At 36.9% G+C, this 12,301-nt stretch overlaps 1 protein-coding gene across 1 annotated transcript; it reads right to left on the bottom strand.

Annotated features, from left to right (window-relative positions):
• Nucleotides 1-864: 864 nt before the first annotated feature.
• LOC130467658 (uncharacterized) lies at nt 865-3,510 on the bottom strand. Its single transcript, XM_056836235.1, has one exon. It carries the CDS (start codon nt 3,508-3,510, stop codon nt 865-867), a length of 2,646 nt encoding a protein of 881 aa, XP_056692213.1.
• Nucleotides 3,511-12,301: the final 8,791 nt, after the last annotated feature.

Raw genomic sequence — 12,301 nt, 5'->3', positions numbered from 1 at the left:
TGTCGTGCAGATTTGTATGCCAGCGATTGCGGCTTCGTATTCTGCCTCGTTGTTTGATGCCTGGAAAGAGAACTTAATAGCATACTCGAACTGGTCTCCTTCTGGTGAGGTAACTATTACCCCTGCTCCTGCCCCTGATTTGGTGACCGAGCCGTCTACTGCTACTTCCCATATTCCTTCCTTTATTTCCTCCTCCTGGTATGATGCTTCGACTATGAAGTCAGACAGTGCTTGGGCTTTTATAGCCATTCTGGGCCGATACTCCATGTGAAACTCTGATAGTTCAATCGCCCATTTTAGGAGTCTACCTGATGTGTCCATTTTTTGCATTGCTTTTTCCAGTGGGTAGTTTGTGAGGACTTGGATTCCGTGTGCATCAAAGTAAGGTCTCAGCTTTCTGGCTGCAATCAATACTGCCAACCCCAACTTTTCTATCAAGGAGTACCTCGTTTCTGCTTCTTGCAGGATGTGGCTGACAAAGTACACCGGTATCTGTGTTTTATCTTTCTCTATGATCAGAACTGCTGCTATTGTGTGCTGAGAAGCAGATATGTATAGCTGCAGCGTGTCCCCTTCCTCTGGTCGAGCTATTGTGGGTAGGACTTGCAGGTGCCGTTTTACTGCCTCAAAGGTTGCTTTTTCTGTTTCTCCCCACTTGAATTTCTTGTTTTGCTTTAACACGTTGAAAAAGGGCAACGACCTGTCTGCTGATTTGCTAATGAACCGGGTCAATGCGGCCATTCTTCCTGTTAACTTTTGCACGTCCTTTATGCAACCGGGTTCTGGTAGATTCATAATTGCATCTACCTTATCTGGATTGGCATCGATCCCCCTTTCGCTTACTAGGAAACCCAGTAACTTTCCTTATCGGACCCCGAATACAAATTTCTTGGGGTTTAACTTCATCCTGAACCTCCTCAGAGTTTCGAAAGTTTCTCTCAAGTCGTCGATGTGGTCGCTGGCCAATCGGCTTTTAACTATTGAGTCATCCACATATACCTCTATGTTCCTCCCTTTCTGAGAAGCAAATACCCTATCCACCAACTTCTGGTAGGTTGCTCCTGCATTCTTCAGCCCAAATGGCATAGCCTTATAGTTGTATACCCCTGAATCTGTGATGAAGACGGCCTTCTTTCTATCGGCTTTACACAAGCTGACTTGGTGATACCCTGAGAAGGCATCCAGGAAACTCAAAAGAGCGTGGCCACTTGTTGAATCTACCAGTCTATCGATTCGTGGCAATGGATAGCAGTCCTTGGGGCACGCCCCATTCAGATTGGTAAAATCTACGCACATTCGCCAACTGCCATTTGACTTTTTTACCATGACTACGTTGGCCAACCATTCAGGGTAGTCACAAACTTCTATGAACCCTGCTTCCAGCAGTTTTTCCACTTCTTCTTTTATTGCAGCATTTTTTTCATTGGAGAAATTTCTCTTCTTTTGCTTTACCGGCCTGACTGACTTGTCTACATTCAGACGATGCACTATGATGTCTGGGCTGATACCGGGCATTTCATCTGCAGAGAAGGCAAAGACGTCTGCATTTTCTCGTAACAGGCCGATAAGATTGACCTGCTGATCTGCCTCCATATCGGCACCTATTCGTACCGTTCTTTCTGGAACTCCTTCTACCAATTCAATTTCCCGAGTTTCTCCATCTGCAGCCGGCCTTGGGACGCAAACCGGCCTTTCATCAAAATTTTCCATGCTCAGATCCCCTATCTTTCTTTTGGTTGGCATGTTTGCTTCTCGGGCAAGGTTGGTTTTCGGCACCATCCTTCCTGGTGCCTTTATCGCTGTCAGATAACACGATCTGGCAGTCTCCTGACTGCCATGTACCCTTTCTGTTCTTTCCAGATTTGAGAGATATATCATGGTCAAATGATACGTGGACACCACCGCCTGTGCGTCATGAATGAATGGTCGACCAATTATTACGTTATACGCTGCTGGTACTTTTATCACCAAAAAGTCGACCATTAAGTCCCTGGCTGATAGTCCTCTACCCACTTGAACCGGTAAACGGATACTGCCCTCTGGGTAGACGCTGGCCCCAGAGAATCCGATAACGGGATAGCTCACCCTTGCTAACTCTCCGTGATCTATGTTCAGCTGGGTGAAAGCTTCCCAAAATATGATGTTCGCAGAGCTGCCTCCATCAATCAGGCATCTCTTGACGGGGAAGTTTGCTATCTCGAGTTCCAATAACAGCGGGTCATCATGGGGATATATAATGCCGCGACAATCGTCCGAGGTGAATGTGATGACCGGTAGGGGGATTGGTTCCGGCCATTTCCTTGCGCTATGGTAACTCACCAAGTGCCTGTGCTCCTCTAGATTTCTTATCGCCCCGCTGACTGTACCTCCATGCACGGGCCCTCCAGAGATCACCCAAACCGTGGGTCTCTTTCCCCTATCGGCCCCATCTTGGCCTGTTTCCGGTAATGACCGGATTTCTTGCCGGGATGGTGGTGCCTGCTCAATCCTACCAGTGGGTTGTGCATACCCTGGCTGAGTAGGTGTATATGGGGCATGACTATGCGAACTGCCCTGTCTATTATTTCCTCCCTGGCCTTCCTGTCGAACCCTGTACTGGGATAGGTATCCCCTTCTTACCAGCTCTTCGATGTTATCCTTGAGCTCTTTACAATGCTCCGTGTAATGACCATGATCATTATGAAAAGCACAAAAGTTCTTATTGTTACCTGGGGCATCCATCGGTAACGGTTTTCTCCACGCTGCCGATTTATTTACTGCGTAGATCGTGGCTCTGGCGGTGTTCAGGGGAGTGTACACCTGATAAGCCCCTACCGGCTGTTGTCTATTCGGATATCCCCCTCTCTGCTGATGGCCCTCCTTTCTACCGTTATCTTTCCGGTAATTGTGTTGCTGTATGGGAACATGATCCTTCTTGGCCGATTGTACTGCCTGATTTCCCCCCATGGGTGATATTAGCATCAGCTCATCACTCCTAATATACTCGTTTGCTTTTCTCAAGGCCTCCCCCAGCGAGGTAAATGATTTTCTTCCCAGGTATCTTTTGAACTCGCATTCTTGCATCCCTCTCAACAGAGCCAAGACGGCTATTTCTTGCTGTAAATCTGGTATTGTGATGGATTCGTTGTTAAACCGAGTAAGGTACTTTCTCAGCGATTCTTTCGGCCTTTGCGAGATTGACATCAGCTCTCCAGATGTTTTCTTTCGTTCAACCTTGCTAATGAATCGCCTCACAAAGTCTTCTTGTATCTGCCGAAAACTGAATATCGATCCGGCCGGTAACTTTTTATACCAATCGGCTGCCACCCCTGATAATGTGGTTTGGAACACTTTGCACCACATGGCATCTGAGTCAGAATACAGCATCATGTGTTGTTCGAAAGCGGTGGAGTGATTTTCGGGGTCTGTGGTTCCGTTGTATTTGCACGTCGGCATCTTCACTTTCTCCATAGGTTGCTCCAGTATACCCCTGCAGAGTGGGGAATCTTTGGGGTGTATGGTTCGCCTCATCGGCTCCTGATGAGGTAGATATCCTTCATATCTATTCCAACCCGGTTGTGGAGACTGTACGATGTACTCCTCGTGATACGGTGTCGATTCCCTACCAGCAGGAAACGACCCTTCTTGTTCTGACACCGACTCTCGGTGTCTAGTGGACCTTTCTCTGCGCCGAGAGCTATGCCTTTTTCATCTACCCGGATTTTCACTGTGTACAAGTATTGGTTCAGGTTGTGCTGGCAGTACCACTTCATGCTCTAGGGTTTCGTAGAGATTTCTAACCGGCATCGCACCCGGGCGACTGCCGGTAACCACGATCTGATTTCCCTCTGTCCTCCTTGAGGACAGTTCAGCCATTGCTTTCATGACGGCCGAAGCCGTCAGCAGCTGTTGTGGTGTGAACCTTTGGGACAACGCCGAGAGGTTGCTCTGAATCTGTGGGGGTGATGGGGAATCCTGTGCCCTTTCTTCCATGGACGTTTCGTCCTCTATGATCACATCGTTCGGGTCTTCTAAACCTGGGGGGGCAATGCTTATCTGTGACTTGAGTGTTTTTGAGGGAGGATTGGTAAGTGGTGTGACTTGGCTGGTTGAGACAGGTAAGAGAGAAGGTTTGACTGCGGTGGGTTGTGCTACTGATGTTGGTGTGATCATTGCTGATTGTGGGAGATTGTTGTTTTTTCTAGGTTTTTTGTTGTTGGTATCCATGATGGCTGATTTACTGGACAAGATTGGGAGATCCCCTCCTTCTAGCGCCAATTGTTCCGGTAAGATTTGGGAACGGTTGGAGATGTCTTGCTGGTCGAGTGTTGTTGTTATCCTGATGATATCCTGCGCAGATAACAAAGATGAACTAGCCTCGAGGGTGATTCGAGGATCCCCCCTCCGATGCTAAAGTCAGGTATGATGAGTAATAAGTATTTTGGTTTTAGTGGAAATGATTGTGTTTGCGTACCTTTTGTCATAAATGAAGCCCATATATATAGGCGCGGGTCGGGCGTACGGACAAATGGGTCCTACCCGATTGATAGCGACCCGTTGACCTCTTGGTTTGGTCACGTGCCTCCTCCCTACCGGCTTGTAAGATATGCTGGTAGGAAATAATAACTGCCGTTAAGGATTATTTGCTTTTATCCTTAACAGCTTGGCGATGCTACCAGCCAGCTGATAGCATACCCGTACACCTCCATATTGTGAAAATTAAAAACTTAATTAAATTAGTTACAGTACAACTAAAAAAAATTATGCGATAAACTTATTTATTTCCCTAATAGGATTATTATAACCAAAATGATTGAGAACAATCAAACTAAAGATAGGATGACCAAAAACATAACACCGCGTGGCCCTTAACTTGTGGGACAACCTTCATGCCACATGGGCTTACTGCATGTTTAGTACTCGTGCTTGCATGTGACTATTAATAAAAAATATCAACATTGACATCACAAAGGAAATGTAACTTTAAATCCTTCGTATATACTTCCTCTGTTCCTAAATAGTTGCACCCCGTTTTGACTTTTATGTTTGTCAATGTATAGTTTTGACCATCAATAATTATAATTATGTATTAGTATAAATTATAAAAAAAATTGATATATTTAACATATATATTAAGGAAAACCAAATAATACTTTGTATAATTAATAATTTTTAATTTTATTTATTAGTAGAAAATTGAGGTCAAAGCAAGGCAAGTGAATAGTGTCAAAAGTTAAAATGGTGCAACTAGTTAGGAACGGAGGAAGTATTTTCTTCGTCTCTTATATTTCATACTAGATTTTAGCCCGTGCGACGCACGGATTCTATTAAATTGTTATGTTTAAATAAAAATTATATGTATATACCACTTGTATATATTAGATTAGATTAGTTTTTGATTTTGCATTCAATTTCATTTTAGATTTTTTTTATTATGAAAGTGTTTGTTTTTGGATGAAATTGTATATGCGTAATATTAATAATTAATTAATAAAAAATATCTACATGATCGAAAGTTAATCATTTCTTTATGTGGCACTCGACTTTTTTAATTCAAAATTAATTTTGAAATCTTATTTTCCATTGGCCGAAACCATTAGATTTTTCTATGTGGCGCTCTAATATTGGATTAATATTTGATTTTAAATTGAATTTTATTAATTTTATTTTAGATTATTGTTTGATTTTGGATGAATTTTATTTTAGATTTATTTTTTAATTATTAGAGTGTTTGATTTTAGACGGAGTTGTATATATTAGTAATTAACTAATTAATTAATTAAAATATCTATGTGGCACCTAATTAATTATCTACGTGGAAATCGATTATTTTTTAATTATTAGAGTGTTTGATTTTGGATGGAGTTGTATATATTAGTAATTAATTAATTAAAATATCTACGTGGCGCCTAATTAATTATCTACGTGTCACTTGATTTTTTAAATTCAAAAAGAAATTAGAAATCTTATTTTTCATTGGTCGAAACCATTAGTAATCCTAGGTGGCGCTCTAATACTTCAGCAAATATTCCTCCATTGGCCGAAGCCATTAGATTTTTCTACGTGGCTCTCTAATATTGGATTAATGTTTGATTTTAAATTGAATTTTATTTATTTTATTTTAGATTGTTGTTTGATTTTGGATGAATTTTATGTTAGATTTATTTTTTAATTATTAGAGTGTTTGATTTTAGATGGAGTTGTATATATTAGTAATTAACTAGTATAATACCCGTGCGATGCACGATTTATAATCTAAACATAAATTCATATGAAATTTGGTAGACAATTATCATCAAAATAGATCTTATAGCTACTTCGTATTCTCCAAATTAGAATTGATGATGGATAAATTTACCATTTCTCATTCGGTGTCTTATTTATTAAAATAGTTAAAACAAATAAGGGGTACACAAATAAATTTATTTTCTTTCTTATTCACCTCTTGTGTCAAGCATAAACTTAATTATCTCATCCACCCTTCCTAGTTATTGCTCGCGGAATCGACCATTAAATTCATTACCCGACCACTTAGCACCTAACTACACCATTTACTTTATTCAGTCAGAGATAACTTTGAGGCGAGGTGAGGCCTACACACCCATACCCGCCTATAATTTTCATCTCCATCCACGATAGAAACGATGCCCACCACTTTCAATCCCAGAGGTACAAAATAAACTTTATCCCCCTCTTCATGCCCCCCCCCCCCCCCCTCAATGTATCCATCCCCGCCTCAAACGCACCCCTAGACTCAATATTTTTTGGTAAGATAGTTTTGAATTTCAAAACTTATTTAGTTTTTGACAATTTGTTAGTTTGATTAGAGTAGTTGAATAAATAAATAAATATTATAATAAGTTAGTAGTAATTTTTTTTATATTATTCATAATCAATTAGATGAAGGATTAGCAACGCGTGCGGGTCCAATCTAAAATTTATCCTTGTCCCGTTACCCACGCCGAATTCAATTTTTTTTACTCCATCATCCACCAAACTTTCCGCCATTCCCGCCCACTTGAGGAGGATGCACGGGGGTCTCCCAAAAAACCTACCTCGTTAACAATGTGACATCACTATATATATTCGATAAATAATCATTCCCTTAACTAACTTTTAAATATATGGTAAAAATGTTACGATAATAAGAATGTGGAAAAATTTATTTTTGATATTTAATATTAAGTATAGGCTAGGACCCGTCATAAAAAAAAAGGCTATGGTTCTCATTTGGTTAATTAAAATTGCGCAATAAAATATTTGAGACAACCTTGTAAAATATATTTAATCAAGAATAAGGTTTGTTATGCATATCCGGATTCATTAAATGACACCAATTCTTAAAAGATGATAGTATTGTAATAATTTAATTGATAGTACATGTTCAACTATTATAAGATTTTCGGTTATCAGAAAATGCATGCATTGATTCATTGGATTTCAAATAAAAAACGATCAAAGATAAACATTCGTTATACATATCCATATCTAGCATATGACATAATTTCTAAATAAAAATTGACACCGCATCTAGTAGTTTACAATTAGTCATTATTTATGTTATAAGCTAGAGAGGCAAATCATAGAGAGATATTTGTCATATCCACATCGATTAGACTTCCTTTTGATATAGTACAAAGTATATAGATATGGACATGGAGTATAAATTTTAATTAAGAAATTTATTGGTCATAAGTAAATAGTACTTCGTAGTATAATCAATTATTACCATAAGTAATTAGAAGCTAGATTGTAGGTAAAATAAATACGAAGTATATTAATTATTTTATCATAGGATTTTTATTTATATTATAAGAGAGGCACATCATAAAGCAATATTTTGTCAAGTCCACATCGATTTGTCACTACTCCCTCCGTCCCGGAATACTCGACCCGGTTTGACCGGCACAGAGTTTAAGGGACTTGAATTGACTTATTTAATTTAATAAGTAGTAGTTGATAGTGGGGTATTATTTTAATGTAGTTAGTGAGAGGTGGGTTAAGAGTAGACCTGGTTATCGGGCGGGGCGGGTCAGGGTCGGTGCGGGTCAAAAGAGGGTCGGGTATTGAAAGGGTCATTTTTAGCGGATCGATAGTGGGCGGGTCAAAAGCGGGTTGCGGGTCAATAGCGGGTCATTAGTGGGCGGGTCAATAAACGAGCAATAAAAAATGAAAAACAAAAGAGCCATGTGCAAGTACAAGTAAATACGAAGCTATACACGTAATTTTTTGTATCATTACTATTTTAATTTTCAAAATAATTGTAGTATAAATTTGACCCTATAATGACCCTGTCCAATAAAGGCCCTGTCCAATAAGAGCCCTGCCCAATAAAAGCCCTATTAACTTGACCCTAACCCTATATCCATTGGACTACCCTGTCCAATAACCAGGTCTAGTTAAGAGGTGGGGTTGGGGTAGAGTAGGGGTTGAATTTTTAATTATTTTTTGTATGGAGTAGGGGGTAGGTGGGTTAATAGGGGTGGGGTGAGAAATAATATAATATTGTTAGAATATTTCCATTTTTAGAAACAGGTCAAGTATTAAGGGACGGCCCGATAAGGAAAACAGGTCAAGTATTCCGGGAAGGAGGGAGTATTTTAGTATTACGTATACAAATGTTGTTAAAAATGATTAAATTATAATTCAATTGTTTAGCCTAAAATATTTGAAGGAGCTTTTTTAAGTAGAGAGTAACGTGTGTTAGATGCACATCGATTTTCTTATTTACTATTTCTACCATGCTTTTGGATAAGCCAATTTTATTTTCACGGTTGTTAATAAGTAACTTTAACTATTAATATCTTAAATTATAAAATAAATAAAAATTTATTTAAAAAAATGGTAATATTCTGTAAGTATTTAGACAAATCCAAAAAAAAAGTTATGGGGTACGGAGTACATGACTATGTTTATCATAAAGTATTAATAATCACCAAAAAACAACCAGAAAAAGTAGAGGGATGTGTGAATATAATAGATAGTGTAAAAATCAAAGATTTTCATCTATAAAATTGAGGAACTAAGTAGTAGAATAGTAAATGGATTAGATTACACAAGTTTTCTTCATGTTTAACAAAGTTACATATTTTTTAAAAAAAAATAGTAAAATGTTACTATCAATGGCGGTGATAATATCGGATTTATTTGCTAAATATACTACGTATAAAATTGTACAACTAATTGCGGTTATAATTATCAAATTTAGTTGTTAAAATATTATAGAATACTATAGTAATTTTTTTAATACACTCTTACTCATATATACTTGATTGATTTTCTAATTTATTTGTATTCTAATTATCCAATATTTGTAGACTACTTTTAAAGTTTTATAAAAATCCTACGTACTAAGTATAATGGCGCTCTAATACTTCAGCAAATATTCCTCCATTGGCCGAAGCCATTAGATTTTTCTACGTGGCTCTCTAATATTGGATTAATGTTTGATTTTAAATTGAATTTTATTTATTTTATTTTAGATTGTTGTTTGATTTTGGATGAATTTTATGTTAGATTTATTTTTTAATTATTAGAGTGTTTGATTTTAGATGGAGTTGTATATATTAGTAATTAATTAATTAACTAAAATATCTATGTGGCGCCTAATTAATTATCTACGTGGAAATCGATTATTTTTTAATTATTAGAGTGTTTGATTTTCGATGAAGTTGTATATATTAATAATTAATTAATTAAAATATCTACATGGCACCTAATTAATTATCTACATGGCACTTGATTTTTTTAATTCAAAAATAAATTAGAAATCTTATTTTTCATTGGCCGAAACCATTAGTAGTCCTAGGTGGCGCTCTAATCTTTCAGCAAATATGCCTCCTTTATATATGTATATTAGATTGGGAATGCCGTTTTAAATTTTATGTTTGAAATATTTTTTATTATGTTTAACATAATTTTCCCTAATATATTTCGAGTACGGAGTATTATGTAAAAAATTGTGTCAAGTGATCATTTTAATAAATTAAATTTATTACGGTATTTAATCTCTAACACTTTCTCATTGGAAAATTCAATCTCTCACACAATCACACATTTCTAATATTAGATATATGTTGGATAAAAAATGAAAACATTATAAATAGAAAATGAAAACATTATAAATAAATATAATTTGCATTGTTTAAATTAAAAATAAAAAGAATTTCAATCCACATTAAGTCGTTAAATCGCGTGCATGATACAAAACGTAAAGATTAAAAAGAAACGGGGGGAGTACATAGAAAATTGAATAAAAAAGTATATTTTCTTCATCATAACTATGATCGTTGAGAAGATCTTGCAATGTGACGCATCTCTCGTACATGCAGTTGGAATACACATGCAACCTTTTTGGAGAGACAACCTAACAATTTGTTGTTGTAGTCGTATGATGATTTTCATTTAATTCATCTAAACGTATTTGTGAAATGCATACCCTTTGCTATCCCATATAAACCTTTACCAATGAACCCAATTTCATGACAGTCCTTCGGATCTGATTCTGGATATTAGAAAACACAAAGAAAAGTCTCTCGCGAGGAGTGGAGAACCATACATGTTTTTCGAGGGAGAAACGTTCCTCGTACGTGGAGGAAACATCGCAGACCTAAAACAAAACAAAGTAATAAAAATAAACACAAATTTTGTTGGGGCTTTTCATCGTTATAACATATGAAACCATTTCAAATTTTGTTGGTGGAAGGCTAGGGTTTGAGTGAGGAGGATGAACCGATGAGGGAGAAGAAAAGGACCCTTCGTATGACTCTCCCTTTTCTTCCTTGACTAATTGACCCAACAACATATTACATAACAACATTTAGTTTTTGTATAATACTCCCTCCAATCCCTTTTGTTCTACCCCTAAAGAATGTTGGGTGTGTTTTAAGAAAACCGAATCTTGATTTGTATTGGGATATGAGTAATGATTGGGTGTAAGAATAATGATTGTGTGTAAGAGATTATATATTTAAAATAAAGTAAGGAGAGATAAAATATTAAAGAAATAAGATAAATGGGAGATATTTAATTTTAATAACAAAAAAAAATCAGATTAAATTCAAACCAGAAAAATCATCCAAATTTTGAACAAAAAAAATCAAGAAAATTCATACCAGAAAATCAAAAAAAAAATCAAGAAAAATAACCAAAAAACCCCCAGAAAATTCGACAAAATAAACCAAGAAAATCAACCAAAAATTCGCCAAAAAATCAACCAAAAAATTGGGAAAAAATCAACCCAAAGATTCGACCAAATTCGAACCAGAAAAATAATAAAAATTCGAACCAGAAACATCAAAAAACAAATCAAGAAAATCCAACCAAAAAAACCCAAAAAAATCGACAGCAATTAACCCAGAAATTCGACAAAAAAATCGAGCAAATTCAACCCAAATTCAACAAAAAAAACCCAAATTCAACCCAAAAAATCGAACAACAAATTCAACCCAGAAAATCGAACAAATTCAACCAAAAATCGAGCAAAATTCAACCCAAAAATATGAACAAATTCAACCCAAAATCAACCACCAAATTCGACGAAATTTAACCCAAAAATCGGCCAAAATCAACCCAAAAACTCAGCCAAAAAATCGACCAAAATTAACCCAAAAATTCGACGAAAATCAACCGAGAATTTCGACCAAATTCAACAAGAAAATTCGACAAAAATATTTGCCCAGAAAAATCGACAAAAAAAATACACAAAAAAAATAATACCCACTTGATCCTTGCTATTACTCACGATTTTAAGGATTTATAGGTCAAATTCGACCATAAAACTCTAGATCTAGAGCTTTTTTATGGTCGAATTTCACCATTTAAAGCCATAATACGCATTCTAGAGGGTGGTGGCGGTGGCGGAGGTGTGGTGGTATAGGTGGCGGAGAGAAATAGAGAGAGAAAAGTGAGAGAGAGGAAGGAGGAGAGAGAGAGAAAAGTGAGAGGAGGAAGATGGAAAATGAAGAATTGATGTTCTTGAGAGGAAGGAGGAGAGAGAGAGAAACAGAGAGAGGAAGGAGGAGAGAGAAAAACACGGTCGAATACAGGAGAGAGATGAAGATAGGGACGAGTCAATTGGATGAATAAAATAATGAAAGTGGTGTAATTTAGGTTGGGAAAAGGGTAGAATCTTAGGGTTTTTAGGTAAATAGTGGGGAATCTTAGGGTAAATTGGGAAAAAAACTATGGCTAAAAATAGTAAAGATTCAGTAGGGGTAGAACAAAAAGAAATGCTAAAAAAGGAAATGAGAATAACAAAAAGGAATGGAGGGAGTAGTAAGAAAATATGGAGAACAAAGGGAGTGATATTAAGAGTTTGTGT

The sequence above is a fragment of the Spinacia oleracea genome, chromosome 2 (genome assembly GCF_020520425.1).
Source record: "Spinacia oleracea cultivar Varoflay chromosome 2, BTI_SOV_V1, whole genome shotgun sequence".
Classification (NCBI taxonomy): Eukaryota; Viridiplantae; Streptophyta; class Magnoliopsida; order Caryophyllales; family Amaranthaceae; genus Spinacia; species Spinacia oleracea.
This window is presented reverse-complemented; position numbering and strand designations above follow the sequence as displayed.

What these genes read in the sequence shown, in the direction of transcription:
- LOC130467658 (XM_056836235.1), bottom strand. Translation starts at nt 3,510, where the DNA reads ATGAGGCGAACCATACACCCCAAAGATTCCCCACTCTGCAGGGGTATA.